A 24613-nucleotide genomic window follows, 5' to 3' on the forward strand; every position below is an offset into this window, starting at 1 on the left:
AACGCAACATTTTTCTGGTGACATGATCATCACTGCTTGGCTGGCAATTATTTTTATTTATTCAATCTCTCTCTTTAGTCCATAATAATATCATTTTGTAGGCTATACGTGCACTCTATCCAACAGTGCGCAGATGTAGCCTCTATGCGCTCTGTTGGCTAGAGATTAAAATGCGATGGAAACTAAATGTAAATTGCATTGTCTATTCAGGTACATGGGAACTTAACCTCAAAATGTATTTTATGTGCACTACGTCATCACGCCCTTACAAAAATGTACCACGGTACTACTATGGTATTTTCATTCATGCAATGCTACTATTATGGTACTTTCACTTACAGTGCATTCGGAAAGTATTCAGACCACTTCCCTTTTTCCACATTTTGTTACGTTACAGCCTTACTCTAAAATGTATTAAATAAATGTTTTCCCCAATCTATACACAATACCCTATAATGACAAAGTGAAAATAGGTTTTTAGAATTTTTTGCAAATTTATTAAAAATAAAGAACATAAATACCTTATTTATGTAAGTATTCAGACCATTTGCTATAAGACTCGAAATTGAGCTCAGGTGCATCCTGTTTCCATTGATCATCCTTGAGATGTGTCTACAACTTGATTGGAATTGTCTGTAGAGCTCCGAGACAGGACTGTGTCGAGGCACAGATCTGGGGAAGGGTACTAAAAAATGTCTGCAGCATTGAAGTTCCACAAGAACACAGTGGCCTCCATCATTCTTTAATGGAAGAAGTTTGGAACCACCAAGACTCTTCCTAGACCTGGCAGCCCAGGCCAAACTGAGCAATCGGGGAAGAAGGGCCTTAGTCAGGAAGGTGGCCAATAACCCGATGGTCACTCTGACAGAGCTCCAGAGGTCCTCTGTGGAGATAGGAGAACCTTACAGAAGGACAACCATGTCTGCAGCACTCCACCAATGAGGCCTTTATGGTAGAGTGGCCAGATGGAAGCCACACTTCAGAAACAAGATTCGCTGGTCTGATGAAACCAAGATTGAACTCTCTGGCCTGAATGCCAAGCGTCACGTCTGAAGGAAACCCTACGGTGGAGTATGGGGGTGGCATATCATGCTATGGGGTTGTTTTTCAGCGACAGTGACTGGGAGACTAGTCAGGATCAAGGGAAAGATGAACGTTGATGAATCCTTGATGAAAACCTGCTGGGGCAAAGGTTCACCTTCCAACAAGACAACGACCCTAAGCACACAGCCAAGACAATGCAGGGGTGGCTTCGGGACAAGTCTCTGAATGTCCTTGAGTGGCCCACCCAGAGCCCGGACTTGAACCCGATTGAACATCTTTGGAGAGAACCTGAAAATAACTGTGCAGCGACACTCCCCATCCAACCTGACAGAGCTTGAGAGGATCTGCAGAGAAGAATGGGAGAAACTCCCCAAATACAGGTCTACCAAGCTTGTACCATCATACCCAAGAAGACTCAAAGCTGTAATCGATGCCAAAGGTGCTTCAACAAAGTACTGAGTCAAGGTTCTGAATATTTTTTGTTTTTTATTAATTTGCTAAAATGTCTAAACCTGTTTTTGCTATGTCATTATGGGGTATTGTGTGTAGATTGATGAGGAAATAAACAATTTAATCAATTTTAGATGAAGACTGTAGCGTTACAAAATGTGGAAAAAGTGAAGAGGTCTGAATACTTTCCGAATGCACTGTACTTCCTTAATTACCATGGTATAGATAGATGTGGATCATGGAAATACCATGGTTTTTAACCTGCATTATACATTCTACCATAGTAATGCAGAATTATGATAAATGCTGCAAATAATTATCATATAGTTGTCACGCCCTGACCTTAGATATCTCTGTTTTTCTATATATTTTGGTTAGGTCAGGGTGTGACTAGGGTGGGTACTCTAGTTTTTTGTATGTCTAGGGGTTTTTGTATATCTATGTTGGCCTGATATGGTTCCCAATCAGAGACAGCTGTTTATCGTTGTCTCTGATTGGGGATCATATTTAGGTAGCCCTTTTTCCCCTTTCCCCCCGTTTCCCCACTTCCTGTTGTGGGATCTTGACTATGTGCAGTTGCCTGTCAGCACTATTATGGATAGCTTAACGTTTTGTTTGTTCTTTATTGTTTTGTTTAGTGAGTTTCAGGTTATTAAAATATGTGGAACTCTACACATGCTGCACCTTGGTCTCCTTCATACGACAAACGTGACAATAGTACCAGCTTTATTAATTGTGCGTTACCATAGCACAATCGCAGAATCATGTATTCAATAAATGAACCCCACAAGGTCTAAAGAGGTTGGTTGGTTTTATATTGATGAATTGCTACACCAGTATGGGCAAATTTCTGATAAGGTCAGGCTACTATTGTTGATCCTAGTTTGTCTGTAAAATTAAAGATAAAGGGAAATAGTTGATGTGAAAAATGGGTAAGACTTTCTGTATTAATTGTACCATTTTTTTTGCTCATGTTTGGGTTCCTGGTCTTGCCATCCTAAAATGTGGGAGATTGTAAGATTCACTACATCACCAAAAGTAGCTGGACACCCCTTCAAATTAGTGGATTCGGCTATTTCAGCCACACCCGTTGCTGACAGGTGTGTAAAATCGAGCACACAGCCATGCAATCTCCATAGAAACATTGGCAGTAGAATGGCCTTACTGAAGAGTTCAGTGACCTTCAAAGTGGCACCGTCATAGGATGCCACCTTTCCAACAAGTCAGTTCGTCAAATTTCTGCCCTGCTAGGGCTGCCCAGGTCAACTGTAACTGTTGTTATTGTGAAGTTGAAACGTATAGGAGTAACAACGGCTCAGCCCTGAAGTGGTAAGCCACACAAGCTCACAGAACGGGACCACCGAGTGCTGAAGCGTGTAAAAATGGTCTGTCCTCGGTTGCAACACTCACTGCAGAGTTCCAAACTGCCTCTGGAAACAAAGTCAGCACAATATTTGGGTGTCCATGGCCGAGCAGCTGCACACAAGTCTGAGATCACCAGGCGCAATGCCAAGCTTCGGCTGGAGTGGTGTGAAGCTTGCCGCCATTGGACTCCGGAGCAGTAGAAACGTGTTCTCTGGATTGATGAATCGCTTCGCCATCTAGCAGTCCGACGGATGCACAAAGTGAGGTCCATATAGAAATGGTTTGTCGAGATCGGTGTGGAAGAATTTGACTGGTCTGCACACAGCCCTGACCTCAACCCCATCTAACACCTTTGGAATTAATTGAAACGCAGACTGCGAACCAGGCGTAATCGCCCAACATCAGTGCCCGACCTCACGAATGTTCTTGAGGCTGAATGGAAGCAAGTCCCCTTCAGCCATGTTCCAACATCTAGCGGAAAGCCTTCCCAGAAGAGTGAAGGCTGTTATAGAAGCAAAAGGGGGACCAACTCCACAGTAATGCCCATGATTTTGGAATGATATGTTCGACAACCAGGTGTCCAAATACTTTTGGTCATGTAGTCTATATGGTAGCCAAATGTTTGGCATTGTGTAATCATTAACAGTATTTAAAGTCAAGGGTGTTGCCCTTGATTCAGGCCCGCAGAGGGAGCCGCTTGCTCTAGTGTTTGCTTCAAGCACTCTCACTCTTGAGCAAACCTGCCTAGTAAGGGTGCGTTCGTAAATTCCCTCAGGATAACTAATTAATTTAACAACACTCAACACTCCTTGAATATGGCCAGTGTCAGTAAACGTCAGCAAAAAAATGAGGAACGGGGGAATCTGATAACTCTCTGAATTTACTAACGCATAGAGCGCACTCTGGCTCTCCAGATTGAATTTAGGAACACACCCAAAGAGAAACATTGTAACTTAGTGTTTTTAGGGATATGTTGAGAATTACATGATGGAAATGTATCTATGAGATAAGATGACAATTTATACCTTTTTACAAGTAGTTTTTTAGTATGTTGGCTATTAAGAATTGTATAAGAGTATAGCCAAGTCATGGTACTGTTGCAATACCATAGTATTTTCCTACCATGGTAGTGACCAGAAAAACATGATAGTACCATGGTATTTATTTCATTGTACTACCATGGTACATTTTTGTAAGGGCGCACAGCATTTTATCAGCAACAAGCCATTGTTTTTATAGATTTTAGAATATTCGCATGAAAATCTGTTGCCAATTGGATAGAAGCCTAGCTAATGTGCTGTTTTGTATGTGTTTATATAGAATATAATAGAATCCACTATGATACAAATACTTTACTCTTCTCTATTTTATTATTTTGTCAAAAACCTGATCCATCAGGTTTTGACCCTGAAGTCAAGGGAAATTGACTCGTTGAAATTGATAGAAAAATAGTCAGCTGATTGAAAAGAGGAACAGAAAGTCCTAAAAATACCACCATACAATTGCAGATACATTAGAATGCTGTGTTAACACTTTCACAACCCCTACTGTCGCATGACTAACAGTCATGCGGTCAGAAAACAATATGTTGACCATGATTTTTTTTCTCAAATCACCCTTTTTTTTGTGTGAAAGTGCATAACTTGCTAAATGTAATTCCTGGCAGCCAGGGGACTTTTACATTATAACCGACTCGCTTGCATAAATAACCTATTTCACAAAGACTGAAGATGAGCATTTAAACAACAGGAGAACGAATCCCCTAAGATAAATCTGTTTTTTTTACAAAACCGACAAGGTAGGCAACATTATCATAACATTAAGATTACATTATTATAACATTAACATATTATTATTCTAACCACTAAAATGTGTAATGTACAGTACCAGTCAAAGGTTTGGACACACCTACTCACTACAGTTTCTTTATTTGTACTATTTTCTACATTGTAGAATAATAGTGAAGGTATCACAACTATGAAATAACACATATGGAATCATGTAGTAACCAAAAAAGTGTTAAACAAATCAAAATATATTTTATACTTGAGATTCTTCAAAGTAGCCACCCTTTGCTTGATGACAGTTTTGCATACTCCTGGAATTCTCTCAACCAGCTTCATGAGGTGTCACCTGGAATGCATTTCAATTAACAGGTGTGCCTTGTTAAAAGTTAATTTGTGGAATTTATTTTCCTCTTAATGCGTTTGAGCCAATCAGTTGTGTTGTGACAAGGGGGGGGGGGGGGGGGGTACACAGAAGATAGCCCTACTTGGTAAAAGACCAAGTCCGTATTATGGCAAGAACAGCTCAAATAAGCAAAGAGAAATGACAGTCCGTTACATTAAGACATGAAGGTCAGTCAATGCAGTCGTTTTTTCATGTGCAGACGCAAAAACCAGAGGATAAGTTCATTAGAGTTACCAGCCTCAGAAATTGCAGCACAAATAAATGCTTCACAGAGTTCAAGTAACAGACACATCTCAATATCAACTGTTCAGAGGAGACTGCATGAAATCATGCCTTCATGGTCGAATTGCTGCAAAGAACCACTGCAAAGAAATTATCCTTCGGTCTGATGAGTCCAAATTTGAGAGTTTTGGTTCCAACCACTGTGTCTTTGTGAGACGCAGAGTAGTGAACGGATGATCTCTGCACGTGTGGTTCCCACCATAAAGCAATGAGGAGGAGGTGTGATGGTGTGGGGGTACTTTGCTTTTGACACTGTTGGTGATTTATTTCGAATTCAAGGCACACTTAACCAGCATGGTTACCACAGCATTCTGCAGCAATATACCATCCCATCTGGTTTGCGCTTCGTGGGACTATCATTTGTTTTTCAACAGGACAATGACCCAACACACCTCCAGGTTATGTAAGGGCTATTTGACCAAGAAGGAGAATGATGGCGGTGACCTGACATTCCAGGTGAAGCTGGTTGAGAGAATGCCAAGTGTGTGCAAGGCTATCATCAAAGGTGTCTACTTTGAAGAATCTAAAATGTATTTTAATTTTTTAAAACATTTTTTGGTTACTACATACATATGTTATTTCATAGTAGAAATGTAGAAAATACTAAAAATAAAGAAACTCTTGAATGAGTAGAGCTGTCCAAACTTTGACTTTGACTGTATATGTGTGCATACACTGAGTATACAAAACGTTAAGAACACCTGCTCTTTCCATGACAGACTGACCAGGTGAAAACTATGATCCCTTATTGATGTCACTGGTTAAATCCATTTCAATCAGTGTAGATAAAGGGGGGGGAAGACAGGTTAAAGAAGGATTTTTCAGCTTTGAGACAATTGAGACATGGATTGTGCATGTGTACCATTCAGAGGGTGAATGAGCAAGACAAAATATTTAAGTGCCTTTGAACAGAGTATGGAAGTAGGTGCCGGAAACCGGTTTGTGTCAAGAACTGCTCAACAGTTTCCCATGTGTATCAAGAATGGTCCACCACACAAAAGACATCCAACCAACTTGACACAACTGTGGGAAGCATTGGAGTCAACAAGGGCCAGCATCCCTGTGGAACGCTTTCGACACCTTGTAGAGTCCACGCTCCGATGAATTTAGGCACATCTGAGAGCAAAAGGGGGGAGTGCCACTCAATATTCGAAAGGTGTTCCTAATGTTTGGTATACTCAGTGTATTTGTGTTAATGTAATGCAATTTTCTATTTAAAAAAAAGGATGTGTTTTGATTGGATTACATTTTCTTTCTATAGATGGACTCTTTCTTGTGCATGTTCTGTTTACAATGTGCTGGGCTGTGCCTCAAGGTGAGAAGTCTGACCATTTATTCCTAAATCCAAAGCCTAAAGTTTGTCACGCTACAATAGATATATTGTCTCTGTATTTTATTTATTAATGTATCCTTTTTCCAAGACAGAAAGTAGGTGCCGAGGTAGCCTAAAGATCTTGAGAAAAAATCAATCAGTCTATTTTTAGGTTAGAACAGAATAAACAGTCATTCATGCAATTATTAATGATTGAATTAACTCTCTCAAAAAGTATTGGTGCCTGACAATACTGTCTCCACATGTCGAATATGATAATTATTCAGATCTAAATGGCCTACATGAGAAATGTACATCAGAGCATGTATTGTACTGTGGGCTCCTGAGTGGCGCAGCGGTCTAAGGAACCGCAACTCAGTGCAAGCGGCATCACTACAGTCCCTGGTTTGAATCCAGGCTGTATCACATCCGGCTGTGATTGGGAGTCCCATAGGGCGGCGCACAATTGGCCCAGGATTGTCCGGGTTTGGCGGTCATCGTAAATAAGAATTTGTTCTTAACGGACTTGCCTAGTTAAATAAAGGTTCAATAAATATATATCATTTGTTCATCATACAGAGGCTACCAGTATTTACAATGTACTCTCTCTGTCTCATCAGACCTCTCAGGTAAAATGTTCACATTTCCAAAGGAGTCCGACTCTGATCATGTGGGGCTAATACCAAAGGGAGAAAACTATCCTTCTGTGACAGTATGTCTCAGGTAATCAATGTAGTATTCAATACTTCAATATGTGTCTGTATCTAGCATTAGAAAGCTGTGCAATGCATATTGGCAACAATACTATGGTGTGAGCAGCAGTCAAACGTCTTTGAAATATTTATTTTTCAGTGGTAATTCTTAGTAAATAAGTGGGTAATATTTTTTGTTGTTGCATTTAGTTCATTTCAGCCACCAAATGAATTTCCAAGGCTTAGCTAATGTGTGTATTATGAATTTCATAAAGGTATTTCACAGATGTCAAGAGGGCGTTTTCCATCTTTTCCATGGCAACTCCGACAAGCACCAATGACTTTCTGTTGTTCAAAGAGTCCAATGGTGACATGGAGCTACAAGTTAGATATGTGGGAAATACATTCACAGGGCTACCAGATGAGCAGAACATGTGGATGGCTCTGTGTGGGAGCTGGGACTCAGTCACCGGACTCAGTCAGGTTTGGATCAATGGGAAGCCAAGTGCAAGGAAGATAGGATACACTGCTGGGAGTGTGCTGAATGGAAAACCCATCATAATCCTAGGTCAGGACCAGGATTCTTATGGTGGACATTTTGATAAAGGACAATCGTTTATTGGTCAACTCACTGATGTGCACATGTGGAATTATGTTCTGTCACCTTGTGAGATCCAGCGCTTCACAAGCGACTTAAATTTCACCCCTGGGAATGTACTTAACTGGAGGTCCCTTGAATACACGATTAATGGGCATGTTGTTCTAGAAAACAAGCAAACACCCTGCCAAGAATGAGCAGTGTCAACCAATCATTCAGCGTTGTTGAGAAATGTTGACTATAATCAAACATCTGAATATGCTTGTGTTCACAACTATCCTGCAAATCATCATAAAAAGTGTTTTTCTAATCAAATCAAGAAACACATTATATTATTTCCTAAAGCAATATCCTCCAATGAATCTAATAAATTTACACTCTTTATAATAACTTGTGTATTTCAGTGCAGGCTCATTGGCACCCGGGTTAAAGGTCGAATTCAGACGTTTTTAAAGGGCAATTTCTCACGGCAAGAATTTTGCTAGGACTGTCTGGGTGTGGTCTGAGTGGGGAGGGGAAAACTGAAAAGTAGCTTTTATTGGCAGAGAGGTTTGGAACTTTCTTATTGGTCTATTGACTAATTTACTGCCAAATTAGTCTGGCATGGTGACATCACCATGCAAGGCCAAAACTCCACCCCACCAAAACAGCCTGAAATGTCAGGGGGTCTTTTCAAACAGCTCTTACACTAAAATGGCATTATCATCATTCTCACTATTCCACAGTATTATTCCAACTTCATAGTGTGGAAATATATATAAAACACAGAAAAATCCTGTTTTATTTGGGTAAGCAAACATACTTAATCCACATGTTTAAGGACGAAGTTAACCAAATCAGTTTTTCAAAGATAAACCCACCAAAATACAGTTTTGTTTATTTACAAAACATTAAAATCATGTAAACTTAAAAGGTTCAGTAATTGATTTACACTTCAGTCTGAATGAGCTCTGTTATTTCCTGGGTTGTCTAGCAATATGCAAACACTTACGCAAACACTTCAAATAAATTGAAATTGTATCCCATGCAATGTTTGCTTAACATTTTTCACGGTCCAGACAAACGAAAACACATCTGGAATTGGTAACCTTATCATGACATTTCAGACTTTACAGACGAGCCAACAGATAGGGTAGAATTAGAGTCTTCCAGTGATTGGTGAACCAGGTACACACCAAATGTCACCTAAAAAACAATCAGAACACATTTACAGCATACTTACTGAATGGCTAAAATGGACATTGTATCCAAAATGGGTCATTTGGGGATAAAGGATACTGTGTACTTTACTGTGTGCTTTCTTTGTGATTTTTCTTTGTTTTCTATGTACTCTGGCTACCTCCTATTCTAATGCAGTCCACCCAATAGTAAGTCAGACGGTGTGTCAAAAAACTCTACACACCCTGGGACATATTGTCACACACTGAAATTAAACACTGCTCTCTCTCTCAATCTCTCTCTCTGTCACACACATACACACTGCAGCAGTTGTTTTACACTGACCTTCCCCTTGCGATAGGCAGAGAGAGACAGAAGAGGCTCCTTGGTCTTGGCTCCTGTGCTCTGATCAACCCCGATCATCTGGCATCTGCCACACCGACCTGCCACCTTCACATCACAAAGAGATGATGCAGTTATAGCTTTTCATTACCATTTCAGTAATAAGTATCCCCGTTTATGATCTGCATCCTCACCTGGAAATGGGTATTTCCAATAATCAAGTGTGACCAATCATCTTCCTCAAATGGCTCCTTTCCAGAGATGACTAAATTGGCCCGAAATCGACTAATAAGTGTCTGGGTGTCAAGAGGCTGATGGTCATCAGAGGACTCCTGTCTGTACCACAGTGGTTAGATGGACCACAAGGAACAAGAAAAAAAGGATGGCTCACATTAATAAAAAACAATTGATCATTCAAATGTAACTGTTAACAGACATTACCTGGGGATTGTTGTGAATAAACTCCCTGCTATCAACCAATCAGCATCCAGGATTTAAACAACCCATTTTATAATGCAGAATTTAGTATGTCACAAATTTCAAATGTCCTCCACCAAGAATGAGTGAGGCCCTCAGGCAATAATAACATGTTATACTATACCTGTTTGTGATATGTCTCTGAAGCAAATCGACACTGGCACGGTTGACTATTAGGTACTGGGCTTCATTCACCAATGAGAGGGCAGTGGACGAGACCTCTGGGGCAAGTCATTATGCATTTAAGAGGGCAAAGAAAACATTCAAGAAACATTCATGCATACAAAATATACTCAACAAAAATATAGATGCAACAGTTGTTTCATGAGCAGAAGAAAAAAAAAATCCCAGAAATGTTCATTACTCACAAAAAGTGTATTTCTCTCATTCTGTGCACAAATTTGTTTGCATCCCTGTTAGTGAGCATTTTCCAAGTTAATCCATCCACTTGACAGGTGTAGCATATCAATAAACTTATTTAACGGCATGATCATTACACAGGCGCACCCTGTGCTGGGGACAATAAAAGGCCACTCTAAAATGTGCAGTTTTGTCACATAACACAATGCCACAGATGTCTCAAGTTTTGAGGGAGCACGAATTTGGCATGCTGACAGGACAGCAGGAATTTCCACCAGAGCAGTTGCCAGAGAATTGAATGTTCACTTCTCTACCATAAGCCACCTCCAACTTTGTTTTAGATAATTTGGCAGAACTCCCAACCGGCCTCACAACCACAGACCAAGTGTAACGCCAGCCTGGACCTCCACATCTGGTTTCTTCAGCTGTGGGATCGTCTGGGGGGGTACTTCTGTATGTAACAAAGCCCTTTTGTGGGGACAAAACTCATTCTGATTGGCTGGGCCTGGGTCCACAGTATAGGTGGGCCTGGCTCCCAAGTGCGTGGGCTTACCCAGATGGTCATGCGCCATCACAATCTTCAGTCTCTTTCCCACTACTCTCTCCTCTATTATCCTATCATCTCTCCATTCTGCTAAATCCTTCTCCCTCTCTCAACATCGACAAGACGGAGCTGCTCCTCCCGGGGAATGCCTGCCTCTCCGTTACGTTTGGGAACTTCCCAGTGTTGCCCTTCCAGAGTGCAAATAACCTTGGCGTGACCCTGGTCAACACCCTGTCGTTCTCTGTAAACATCAAAGCAGTGACTCGCTCTTGCAGTTTCATCCTCTACAACATCCGTAGAGTACAACCATGCCTCACACAGGAAGAGGCGCAGGCACTTGTCATCTGCCGACTGGACTACTGGAACTCGCTGTTGGCTGGGCTCCATGCTTGTGCCATCAAACCTCTGCAACTTATCCAGAACACTGCAGCCTGCCTGGTTATCAACCTTCAAGTTCTCCCAAGTCACCCTGCTGCTGCGCACACTCCACTGGCTTCCAGTTGAAGCTTGCATCCACTACAATAGGATGGTGCTTGTCTACATCAAGCATCAAGAGGAACTGCCCCTCGCTACCTTCAGGCTATGCTCAAATCCTACACCCCAAGCCAAGCACTCCGTTCTGCCACCTCTGGTCTCTTGGCCCTCCCACCCCAACAGGATAGCAGCTCCCACTAAGCACAGTCCAAGCTCTTCTCTGTCCTGGCACTCCAATGGGGGAACCAGCTTCCCCCTGAAGCTAGGACAGCAGAGTCCCTGCCCATCTTTCTGAAAGCACCTGAAACCCTACCTCTTCAAAGAGTATCTTAAATAATCCCCTCCTCACCTCAAACTGACTTTGCTGATAGCTAGATGGGACAACCCCATATCACAGTAGTTATCTTAAGATGAATGCACTAACTAACTCGCGTTGGATGAGAGCGTCTGCTAAATGACTAAAATGTCAAATGATACTCTAGTATTGCATCTGAAATTAAGTTTACCAAGGACATTTCCCTTTCACCTTTTTCATGGCCCTTTTTCATGTCGCGACTGAAATCAGGACTTTGCCTTATCAAACGACAAGGCTGTCCAAGGAACTCTGAGAGCCATGATGCAGCTTCATCGCCACAGTCCACTGTCTCCACCCTTGGGATGGAGAGAATACAATAACAACCATTACAACATTCCTGAATCAAGGGGATGGTCAAATATCCTTATTTTAAATGATCTGTTATAACATCCGAAGGTGACTAAAAAGCATTGAAAAAAATACTCAGTGGCAGACCAGTGATTGTGGGAAAATGCGTCAAAATGAAACATGTCATTCTGATGATACATGTCTTTCAAGCCTACTCTACAAAGACCTAGCTAGTAGTTTAATAAAAAAAGCCAACTCACCTGTCACCACACACCATGTTTTGACACACCCTATGACTCTGGGGTGGCTCGCTGTGGTTTTTCAAAGGGACACAAATAGTGTTCATGCCTGAGAGAGAAGAGGAACTCTTTTAGAACAGTTCTGAAAATGTGTTACTGAAATGTATTTGACGGGTGCTGCTGGATAACTGACGTGTCACAATAAAACATTTTATAAATGTGTATATATACAGTGCCTTGCGAAAGTATTCGGCCCCCTTGAACTTTGCGACCTTTTGCCACATTTCAGGCTTCAAACATAAAGATATAAAACTGTATTTTTTTGTGAAGAATCAACAACAAGTGGGACACAATCATAAAGTGGAACGACATTTATTGGATATTTCAAACTTTTTTAACAAATCAAAAACTGAAAAATTGGGCGTGCAAAATTATTCAGCCCCCTTAAGTTAATACTTTGTAGCGCCACCTTTTGCTGCGATTACAGCTGTAAGTCGCTTGGGGTATGTCTCTATCAGTTTTGCACATCGAGAGACTGACATTTTTTCCCATTCCTCCTTGCGAAACAGCTCGAGCTCAGTGAGGTTGGATGGAGAGCATTTGTGAACAGCAGTTTTCAGTTCTTTCCACAGAATCTAAATTGGATTCAGGTCTGGACTTTGACTTGGCCATTCTAACACCTGGATATGTTTATTTTTGAACCATTCCATTGTAGATTTTGCTTTATGTTTTGGATCATTGTCTTGTTGGAAGACAAATCTCCGTCCCAGTCTCAGGTCTTTTGCAGACTCCATCAGGTTTTCTTCCAGAATGGTCCTGTATTTGGCTCCATCCATCTTCCCATCAATTTTAACCATCTTCTCTGTCCCTGCTGAAGAAAAGCAGGCCCAAACCATGATGCTGCCACCACCATGTTTGACAGTGGGGATGGTGTGTTCAGCTGTGTTGCTTTTACACCAAACATAACGTTTTGCATTGTTGCCAAAAAGTTCAATTTTGGTTTCATCTGACCAGAGCACCTTCTTCCACATGTTTGGTGTGTCTCCCAGGTGGCTTGTGGCAAACTTTAAACAACACTTTTTATGGATATCTTTAAGAAATGTCTTTCTTCTTGCCACTCTTCCATAAAGGCCAGATTTGTGCAATATACAACTGATTGTTGTCCTATGGACAGAGTCTCCCACCTCAGCTGTAGATCTCTGCAGTTCATCCAGAGTGATCATGGGCCTCTTGGCTGCATCTCTGATCAGTCTTCTCCTTGTATGAGCTGAAAGTTTAGAGGGACGGCCAGGTCTTGGTAGATTTGCAGTGGTCTGATACTCCTTCCATTTCAATATTATCGCTTGCACAGTGCTCCTTGGGATGTTTAAAGCTTGGGAAATCTTTTTGTATCCAAATCCGGCTTTAAACTTCTTCACAACAGTATCTCGGACCTGCCTAGTGTGCTTCTTGTTCTTCATGATGCTCTCTGCGCTTTTAACGGACCTCTGAGACTATCACAGTGCAGGTGCATTTATATGAAGACTTGATTACACACAGGTGGATTGTATTTATCATCATTAGTCATTTAGGTGAACATTGGATCATTCAGAGATCCTCACTGAACTTCTGGAGAGAGTTTTCTGCACTGAAAGTAAAGGGGCTGAATAATTTTGCACGCCCAATTTTTCAGTTTTTGATTTGTTAAAAAAGTTTGAAATATCCAATAAATGTCGTTAAACTTCATGATTGTGTCCCACTTGTTGTTGATTCTTCACAAAAAAATACAGTTTTATATCTTTGTTTGAAGCCTGAAATGTGGTAAAAGGTCGCAAAGTTCAAGGGGGCACTGTAGGCAAGGCACTGGCACTGCAAGGCACTGTATATATATATATATATATATATATATATACTCAGTTTATTAGGTACACCACCCCTTTCACAAAAATGGTTCGCTCCTAGAGACAGTGAGTCACGTGGCCGTGGCTTGCTATATAAAACAGGCGGACAGGCATTCAGTTACAGTTCGCTTGAACGTAAGAATAGGCTAAACGAATGACCTAAGTGACGTTGAGCATGGTATGATTGTCGGTCTAGGCGTGCCGGGTTCCAGTATTTCAGAAATGGCCGGCATCCTCTACTTCTCACGCACCACAGTGTCTATCTAGGGTTTACCGAGAATGGTGCGACAAACAAAAAAACTTCCAGTCAGCTGCGATCTTGTGAGCGAAAACAGCTCGTTGATGAAAGATCGAAGGAGAACGGCAAGAATTGTGCAAGCTAAGATGCAGGCCACAAACAGGCAAATAATGGCGCAGTACAACAGTGGTGTGCAGGACGGAATCTTGTAATGCACAACTCGTTAGTCCTTGTCGTGGATCTATAGCAGCAGACGACCGCACCGGGTTCCACTCCTAAAGGCTAAAAACAAGACAAAGCAGCTCCAGTGGGTACGCGATCACCAACACTGGACAATTGAGGAGTGAAAAAACATTGCCTGGTCTGACAAATCTAGGTTCCTGTTGAGTCATGCTGATGGCAGAGTCAGGATTTGGTGTAAGCAGCATGAGTCCACGGCCCCATCCTGCCTGGTGTCAACAGTACAGGCTGGTGGCAGTGTTGTAATGGTGTGGGGAATGTTTTTCTGGCACACGTTAGGTGCCTCATAACCAATTGAACAATGTTTCCATGCCATGAAAAATTCAGGCTGTTCTGGAGGCAAAGGGAGATCTTTGATGTTATGGTGCTATTTTGCTTCCACCGGTCCAGGGGCCGTTGTTAAGGTCAACGGCATCATGAACTTTATCTAGTACCAGGTCATTTTAGCCAAAAATCTGGTTGCCCTTGCCAGGAGGTTGAAACTTGGTCACAAGTGGATCTTTCAGCAAGACAATAACCCCAAGCACACATCAAAACAAAATAATAAATGGTTAATTGAACACAAAATAAACATTTTGGGTCTAAAGTCTACGGACTTTAGACCCATTGAAAACCTGTGGTTTGATTTGAAGAGGGCAGTCCATAAGCGCAGATGAAGGATATCAAGGAGCTGGAAAGATTCTGTATGGACAAATGGTCTAAGATCCCTCCCAATATGTTCTCCAATCACAAAAAAAAGGCTCAGCTCTGTTTTCCTTGCAAGGTGAGGTATGGGAAGGTATTGAAAACAGGGGAGCCTGAAACATTATTACTTGTTAAACAAAATGTCTTTCTCTGGGCAATTGTATTAGTATAAAATAATAATAAAAAAACATTTGCATACAAAATTTACATTTTAGCAGACACTCTTACCCAGAGCGACATACAGTAAGTAGTGAGTGCATACATTATTTATATAATATAGCTCAGATTTGAATAATTTATTTTATAGTCTTTTTTGCACATCCTTGTCAGGGGTGCCACAACCTTCGGAACTGACTATATAGATGTCTGACCTGAGGCCTGCAGGAGCAGTGTGTTTGAGGGCAGGTAGATCTGTGGATGAATGAGGCATAAGCGTGGTTCTCTCTTTTGGTTCAGACACACTCCATTACCATTCACCACCATCCAGCCCCGGTCATGGAGCAGACCCAGAGCACCCACTGGCCAGTCAGTCACCTGCATAAACACATATCACAATCAAAACACTGAAGAAGTGAGAAATCAATTAATAGTACTGCTAGGCAAACACACATATCGTAATTGTGTTTAGTTGATGAAATAGTACTTTTATCAAATCATAATATGGGTACTTGGTGAACCCTAATCATTTGCATTGTAGATTTAATGACAGCCAAACAATATTAAAAGTGACATGTGCTCAAACCTCAAACGCTGCACAGGATTTGATTGGATATATGTAAATGTTAGTCAGAGTCTGGGCCTTCTCATGGCTCTTTGCATCTTTGGTGATGGCCTTCCCTCCGCGTTGGTTCACAACTAGATCTGTAGATGCATGCTCTCTCTCATCTATGTGGTCAGGTTTACCATTGGTAAGCATGGTGAGCAGACATTGACTGGAACCTTTAGAAGAGGTGTTCGATTTCAGTCTGTCTAGTTTATCTTGGTCCACTTTTACTGGTTTCTCCACAAAGCAGTCCGCAACGAAGTTCAGGAAGTTTTGGCAGTCCTGGAAGGTTGACATGTAGCCGAAAGATACACGCACAGATCCCGTTGGACGGCCGTCTACCAGGTCTATGTTGTCTCCACAGACATGACCCGCCTTGAAGAACCCAGAAGAGGACATGACAACAGTATATTAAGATGAAGAATGATCTTTATTGTCTTTTGCACAAACATATGTGCAATGACACTTACAATTCATTGCTCACCTGTAGGTTGCTCTTCACCACTTGATTGGTGATGCCAAGGAAGAGCTGACAGGCACCTGTGTTGCAGAAGCAACCTGTCCGCAAATGGATATTAAAAAGACTAGCCAGCTTGTCCACCTGAGGAGACGAGAAAATGGAAAATGGCTAGACATTTAAATCAATCAGCAGAAATGTAAGACAAAAAAAAAAAAAATGGCATTCATAACACACTTAGGCTTTGTTAATTATGAATCTACTTCTGTGTGGATGTGTGAAAGAAATAAATGCAACAAAAATCTCGGGCGCAGTAAATAAAATAAGCTAATTTGAGTGGACCTGAGAGTATCCAATCATTTGTCCATGACAGTCCATCAAGTTGAAGTTGAGGATGGCTCCCTGTGTGCTCGGGTTCTCAAACTCACTGTCGGAGTATATCTGAGCAACCGGTTGTCCGTTGCCATGGCAAAGACTAGACAGCAACATGTAGGTATAGCGTGTTAAACCAAATGTATGCAGCTGGATCTTGTCCATACCTCCTGAAGGAGAAAGAAAATGATACTGAGCTGCAATACAATAGCAGAAGGGTTTCATTGACTCATTTCAATCTCTGTTGAATATCGGTCCTCTCCTTACTGATGTTAAAGATTTCTGTCAAATTGATTTAATGAACAACCACTCAACCATTTGAAAATGATTTAACATTCGGAGTTCTTACTTTGATACTAAATGTAACGACAGATGATATTGATGCATTATAGTGATGCATATTGATGCATTATAGTGATGCATATTGATGCATTATAGTGATGCATATTGATGCATTATAGTGATGCATATTGATGCATTATAGTGATGCATATTGATGCATTATAGTGATGCATATTGATGCATTATAGTGATGCATATTGATGCATTATAGTGATGCATATTGATGCATTATAGTGATGCATATTGATGCATTATAGTGATGCATATTGATGCATTATAGTGATGCATATTGATGCATTATAGTGATGCATATTGATGCATTATAGTGATGCATATTGATGCATTATAGTGATGCATATTGATGCATTATAGTGATGCATATTGATGCATCACTTTTTGTTTCATCCATGTCTTTTAAATGATTCACATGTACATACCTGTGAGCGTGTGGAGAGAATCAAAACTATGATTTAGAGCAATGATGTCTAGGAAAGAGACGGTGCCATCTTCAAACCTTAATCGAGAACAAAACCACAAGATGTATCACAAAAAAAAAAAGAATCCCACAAAATATTCTCTCTCTAAGCCTTGATCACTCAACTTCATAAATCATATTTGTTCATTTACACGTGCATTATTAAATTTCAAAGCTCATGCAATAGTTTACCGGCTAGACATATTTGACGCTGGCACATAATAGTTATCCCCTGCTAGGTAGGCCGCTGCTGTCCCCCCACCAAAATACGTCTTTCTTAGGAGGGCAGCTGTATCATTCCGGACCAGGAGAGCCCCTAAACCTGTGGGGAAGCCAAACATCTTATAGAAGGAGAAGGGAACAAAGTTAGCTGAGTGCTCCTGCAGATCCAGAGGAGAGCAGCTGGCAAAAGAGGCAGCATCCAGCAGGACGAACCACCGGCCCTTGCTATCACACGCTGGGTAGAGCTGCCGCGCCTGGATGCCCCTCACGTACCCCAGAGGGTATTTTCTGCCAGAGAAATTGCTCTGTGCTGGGTAACAGAAGAGGTGTGGTGTCTGGCAACTGCTACCTTCACTCTGGTCCACATCTTTGGCTCTGGCCTCTATCTCCTCGGGGGAGACAGGTAGAGAAACTACTCCCAGTGCTGAAATAACTCCTCTGATACCAACCACTGAGGTATGGTTATCGGTCAGATAGCAGAACTGACTGGCTGGCTCCGCAGCAGTGGGAGGCCTCCAGGGAAAGCTCTCAGCGACTAATTTGAGAGCTGCCGTACTGCCAGACGTGAAAATCACTGAGTATTCGTCAGGAGTGGTGTTAAAATGCTGCAATATCCTGCAAGAAAATACATTTCCGTTCAGTTACATGTCCTCAATAGGAGGGCATAAATTAGTGGTCACGCAGTCACATTCATTAGGATGGTATAATGGTGATGAATTATTTCTGTGAACGGAGAGGCTTACCTGTATCTGACATGCTCCACTGTGTCATGTGTCAGTCTGCTGCTGGGGTTATGGCTGTGAGGGTTGCCTAAAAACAAAAATATTAGAAGAATATATTGAAACTATTTCTCAAGCTAGAATTTTGCTAGAACTGTGGAATGAGTGAGGGGGAAACTTAAAACTAGCTGTTATTGGCAAAGAGGTTTGGAACTCTTTGTTATTGGTCTATTAACCAATTTAAAGCCCGGTGATGTCACCAGGCAAACCAAACACCAGCACATGCACATAGTCTGATTTAAAAGGTCCTGTGTAAAATGCATTTTCAACCAGCAACTATCAGGAGATAACATCGATTAAATGTTTTCACACTTGTACAGTGTTAGTTTCATCAGCTGTTGTACAATATGATACAAAACACAGGAAAACTTAATTTTAACTAAACTGGGCCTTGAAGATAGAGGACCCAGCAGCCTATTTAGTTGGTGTGGAGCAGCAACAGTCTCTGAGTCGACGAGTCACAACCACGGTGGACATCAGTCTGCATAGCTCTCTAGTCATGATTGCAAATGCTTGAAGAGATACATAATTCAGGCTGCAGAGATCCAGGTCTGCTATGAATTCATCCACCTTAGGCATATGGTCCAGCCCATATTGTTTTGTGTTGCCCATGGCAGGTAGCATCCTACGATCCTTGCCGTAGTGGGCAAGAGTTTGATCAGAGCCTTGGAATGACTCCTCTAACCCATCTTTAGCATTGAGACTGAATGTGTCTACAACACTGGTTGGCCCCTTTCCTTCGCAATGTTGGGCATGTCATCATCCTGGTCACTAAAGTGCCCGCTGGATGCCTGAGTGGAAAGAAGGTCATCATCACGGCTATCTGAGTCCTCTGTTGCGTCCCCCATTCTGGAGGGTGCTAGAGGGCCCCGACTCAGGGTGCTTGAGGGAATTCAAAATCGTTTTTTTCTGCTCTATCTCAGAGGATAAGGAATCGACCTTCCAAGTGAGGCTCTTGTTTTTTTAACCTTTTTCACCTATTATATTACTTAAATCATTAACTAATATAATAGTAACCGGGGACTGTATTACAACAGCTAGCACAATATACAGTAAAAGGTAGAGAGCTACAATAATCTGGCGGGAGTTGTACAGCCCCTGCAAAATCATTTTAGGTGAGCCTAGCTATGACCACTGTGCTGGAGCTGGAGAGATATGTTTAAAGGTAAGCTTATTTATGTGAAACACACACGAATGGCCGTCGTTTGGTAAGCCAAGCTGACAACACACAGTGGAGTTGGTAGACTAGCATGTCAGTAATACCTGGGGAGAGGGATGCCTAGGGAAGGCAATGCGAATCTCACGTCTTATAGCTGGCTAGGCTAACAACCTTCCTAGATGCGGTTATCTAGGGAAGTGACCCATTCGAGTTTTAAATAGTCGAAGGACGACTAGTGCCCGGTGGCCTCGATAACGAGCATAGTAATGGAGGATATCTTGACAAGGTTAGCACCGGAGTACGGTGGACAACACACACATATAAACTAGCTGGTGGGCGAAGTCAGCACAACACAAGAAAGCCCGATATCCTTTGATAAAAGGGATAGGTAGGGGAGAGCTGTCACACAGCATCGGAGGGCAAATTTCGCGCTCTGACACACAGGTCACACAGGCTGTTGGTGACAGACTGACAATACACACAACTCACACAGAGTTTACCTACCGGGACCTGGGAAGATGCAATCTGAACAACGGGAGCAGCGGAGCAGTCAACTTGTGCTATACAGCTCCGCTGACTTTGCGAGAATAAATAAGAGACAGTGCATGGTAGAGCATGGTCTGCCGTTTTATATGAACACTGGGGCATGTCCTCCCATGCTGTCAGGTCACTGGTGTGACTTTGTTGTTATAACTCGACCTGTGTGGAACGTGAGGGATATAACCCATACTATACTGTCAACCATACTGACAGTCTGAAAGGTATGACGTAGAACTGGTAGAAGCAGTAGAATGGAATGAAAAATAATGATGGTTCTTTTCGGAACTAAACTAGTGGAAAATAATTTGTTACCCCAACAAGTAGCTCCCCGTGAATAAGGAGAATGGGGATCCTAAAATGACTTGCCCTGACCTGGCATACACCATTCACCATCTTTAAAAAGGTCAATTCTTAATAAACAGTGATAATAATACGCTTGAATGGCAATAGTATTGTACAATTGACATGCAATGGCCAATACATTACCTGTTAATAAAAACAAGAGCATCATTTACATAAATAGTCCAAAAATGTATTTAGCAATCACAGATTTCCCCTTTAATTAAATTACTTTTTACACTTGTAACAATTCAGCACATTATATCAGTTGCAGCTAATTATATTTGGTATGTGAGGAAATACTCACCATATACATTCGTGCAGATATCCTGATAGAATTCTCTCACCAATGACTCAGGATATAGTGTTGTTCCAGCATGATCCAGGTATGTAATGCCTGTCAAAAAGTTGGTTTTGAAATGAGAGAAATCTCGGCAAAGAGTTTTTATCTGGATATACCCTGCTGAAAAAAACTGTTCTAAAAAACAAGCTGGTCAGTGCTGGTATGATGCTAGTCAAGCTGGTCTGACCAGCATGGTCGCTCTGGTTTAGCTGGTGACCAATCTTTGCTGTGTTTTGGACACTGGCGACCAGCCTTCACTGTGTTTTGGACACATACCAGTTTATGCTGGTGATGCTGGTATACCAACATGGTCTTGCTGGTTTTGCTGGTGAACAGCCTTTGCTGTATTTTGGACACATACCAGCTTATACTGGTGATGCTGGTAAACAAGCTGGTCTGTGATGGTCTAGCTGGTCAATCTGGTCTGATCACACCCATCATTATCATATTCCCCAGCATTCTCTACTGCGGTTTCATTTTTATAATTGTTTGTTTCAATATATTTTTTGTTTGTTGTGTTTGTGCATGTACATTGAGTGATTAATTAATATTATATTACACAAATATACATCACAGAACTGTGGGAAAGGAGTGTTTGTCAGGTGAGGGTGAAGGACACTGTCTACAGGTGTCCTAGCTAGCTAATTACCGGTGGGTGTCGACCCGCCTCCTGCCTGTGTACTGGGGTCCTAGCTAGCTAGTACACAGTGTCTTTCGACCCCAGCTTTTCCGAGAACCTGCCCTCGGTATAACGTTAACAGAACTGCGGGAAAGCAGTGCTCGGCGGGTGGGGGCAAAGAACACTTTCTCCCGGTGTCCTGGATAGATAACTACCGGTGTCGCCCCCGCCTGCGGCCTGTGTATCGGAGTTGTAGCTTAAACATTGACCAAAAGAACACCCACATGCAGGAATGCCCTGAATTGCAGGCCCCAAGCACACCCTTCTTGTTTTTTCAGCAGGGTAATCACGTATGTGCATCTAATAACAACATTGTCATAAGAACACAACAACATACTATGGAGGACCAAACCTGCTGAAATTATAATTAAATAAAGTAATAAATACATGCACAAATAGATTCATTAATTAATCCACACATAATTTTAAAAATGAGCAAGCAAATACAAAAACACTGACTAAAATTAATATTCTCTACATATCTGTACGTATTCAATTATTTATCCAATTGTTCAAACTTTAATTAATTTGATTAATTTATATATTTTTTGTATTTCTTCCTCCAACATCATGAGGAGGTTTCAATCAAACTTCGGTGGGTGGTATCTAACACACCATTGCTTGATGAATGTCACAGCACGTGGGTGGGTATAATTTGTGGAACGTTCCAACAGGAATCTGTTCCAAAAGCGTTGTAAAGTACAAGGTTGACAACAAACAAGGCATACAAAGTAGCATGATCAATTCACCTAGCTAACTAGTTCACCACATAGCTTATTCTTAATGTTTGTCCATAGGCTACCAGACACATTTTTCGGAATAAACGTGGTGAGTGAAAACTTCATGAAACAGCCCACTCCCTACCCGGTATTTTATTCGGCCGCTATACAACTCCGTATGCGTTGTTTGTTGGCAACCTTGTTATTTACGAAGTTTTTGGAATAGATTCCTGTTGGTACGTTCCACATTTTATACCCATCCGCAGCACGTTGCTTGACTGTTTTTTGAACCACCTATGTGAAGCTAGCCACAATAACGATTAGCCACAATATTAGAATTTGAGGATTGCCTTCAAAATAAAAGTCCAGAATGGAAACTGACGCAAACAGATACAAATAGGGGAATCATGCCATATTTGAACTGGATAATAATTAAACGTTTCGAATGTTGTTATATAAATTCAACAAAATACAATAATTGGTTAATTTGAAATTGCACTGTGGATGTATTAGACTTCAGAATTGTATTGGGGCATACTGTAAGCTACTGTGTATTGAATGTTCATATTGCAATGTACAGCTTTACCTATCGATCTTGGCTCCATGAAATGAGGTATCAGCCTACTCGGTGACAACCACGGAATACAACTGTTTAGAGTTTATCATAACAGACTTTATCTCCAATGTCCCTCCAAAAAAGTGACATATCATATTGATACATAGCTATATGCGCTACACATTATTTTTTTGGGGGGTGCTAATGTGGAACAAAACTTTGAATAAGTGCTGTCATACTTAAACGCAGGCCAGGCAAATGTAATCGCTCAATACGCCGTGGCATTGATCAACCAATGGTGTTATATACCACGCACAAAGGAAGAAATACATAAATCAATGAAGAAATAATATAAATGAATAAAATGAAAGAAAGTGTGGTTAATTATTTAAATCATGAATACATTTTTTAAATATGTTTGTGTGCATTTATTTATGTATTTACATATGCATTTATCTATGGCAGATTTGTCCCTGCATAACATATACAGTAGGCAGACCTATGTTACAATGTTACATCACCGGTTTGCATTGAACCAGTTTAATTTAACTTAAACCCCACGCAAAAAGTAACCCAATGTACCTTTAATCCTTGAGAACTCCCGTTCTATCACGTCTTGGAAGACACTCTTATAACCGTAATGATTCCACACTTCCTCGAAGCTCTCAAACGTACACAGTTGATTAAAATTCAACGATTCCTTCTCCATGCCCTCATGCAGTGGCATTTTCACGTCTTGCACATGTCGAATGGCAGTATCGAGTTGACAAAGTTCTAAGTCCACACTGCATCGCTGACAGACAGTGACAGTCTGTTTTAGTAGTAGTCATTTGTATCGAAACGATTTACCTCGCATTCCCAAGACAATATGACTGAGATCATTATAGATCTGTTACTGAGAAAGCAGGAAATGGAATACAACATCATTTACATTTGAAAATGGACCGAATCTGTCAATCGGGACAATAATTGGGCAAAACATAATACTGGCTAATGAAAATGAAATACTGTTGCTATTACGGATTTATTTAGTGATAACCATAACAATTAAAATTCCTATTCAGTCAATTCAAGGAGTGATTTGAAATGTAATTCAAGAATGTGCATAAACACACACATCAATGTAATGTACACACACATGCAGAAATGCAATAATAATCATTTTTGATATATGGAGGCCAAAGCACGTGGTCTGGAAGCAAGTGACATGAGGAATTTCCAGAGGCCATTATTGTCTCCTTTCCATGCAGTGAGCAGTAATTAAATATGCCACTTATGCTTCGCTGATTCATTTCCCTTCACAATTTGGTGGCTCAGCTGAATGCAGCTCTATGGGCAGAAGGGCTGCATTGTATCCATTATGGCCTCATTATGGGTTGTATAAAGGGCTTGATGTGGGGGAGGGGCAGAGTAAGGGTAAAGCATCCCATGAAGACATTATGGATGTCTCTCTAAACATAACCCATGCAGACACTATAACCATAGCGCTCTCTGGACAGTGTCCTGCAGAGGAGCCAATTTGCCCTGCCCTCAGGCCTCAGCAGCTGGTGGATCTTTCCACAGAGCAACACCTCTCATGTGCCACTGAAATGGAGAGATGCAGGTTATTTTGCCCTCTGTAGGGGATTATCTAGGGCTAAACTAGAGGACGGACAA

General features: G+C 41.3%; 2 protein-coding genes across 3 annotated transcripts in view; one reads left to right on the plus strand and one right to left on the minus strand.

Annotated features, from left to right (window-relative positions):
* Window positions 1–23851, minus strand: part of LOC139381837 (molybdenum cofactor sulfurase-like) — a 26947-nt gene extending 3096 nt beyond the window's left edge. Inside the window, exons 1-15 of one of the 2 annotated variants that reach the window (XM_071125642.1) lie at window positions 23540–23851; window positions 20968–21057; window positions 18587–18653; window positions 17814–18458; window positions 17584–17660; window positions 16775–16974; window positions 16460–16576; window positions 15955–16350; window positions 15584–15746; window positions 12192–12279; window positions 11815–11939; window positions 10035–10131; window positions 9628–9769; window positions 9437–9541; window positions 8309–9118 (exon numbers count right to left, since the gene is read on the minus strand). In XM_071125642.1, the coding sequence (XP_070981743.1) occupies window positions 9026–9118; window positions 9437–9541; window positions 9628–9769; window positions 10035–10131; window positions 11815–11939; window positions 12192–12279; window positions 15584–15746; window positions 15955–16350; window positions 16460–16576; window positions 16775–16974; window positions 17584–17660; window positions 17814–18458; window positions 18587–18653; window positions 20968–21057; window positions 23540–23684 (2550 nt within the window). In that variant the 5' untranslated portion in view covers window positions 23685–23851 and the 3' untranslated portion in view covers window positions 8309–9025. Of the gene's footprint in view, window positions 1–8308; window positions 9119–9436; window positions 9542–9627; window positions 9770–10034; window positions 10132–11814; window positions 11940–12191; window positions 12280–15583; window positions 15747–15954; window positions 16351–16459; window positions 16577–16774; window positions 16975–17583; window positions 17661–17813; window positions 18459–18586; window positions 18654–20967; window positions 21058–23539 lie in introns of those variants that run through there. The other variant, XM_071125644.1, reaches the window with a different exon arrangement.
* Window positions 4567–8320, plus strand: LOC139381839 (serum amyloid P-component-like). Its single transcript, XM_071125647.1, has 4 exons — window positions 4567–4657; window positions 6593–6646; window positions 7264–7366; window positions 7611–8320. The coding sequence occupies exons 2-4, from the start codon at window positions 6625–6627 to the stop codon at window positions 8128–8130; spliced, it is 645 nt and encodes a 214-aa protein (XP_070981748.1). The 5' UTR covers window positions 4567–4657; window positions 6593–6624; the 3' UTR covers window positions 8131–8320.
* Window positions 23852–24613: the final 762 nt, after the last annotated feature.

The sequence above is a fragment of the Oncorhynchus clarkii genome, chromosome 23 (genome assembly GCF_045791955.1).
Source record: "Oncorhynchus clarkii lewisi isolate Uvic-CL-2024 chromosome 23, UVic_Ocla_1.0, whole genome shotgun sequence".
NCBI lineage: Eukaryota > Metazoa > Chordata > Actinopteri > Salmoniformes > Salmonidae > Oncorhynchus > Oncorhynchus clarkii.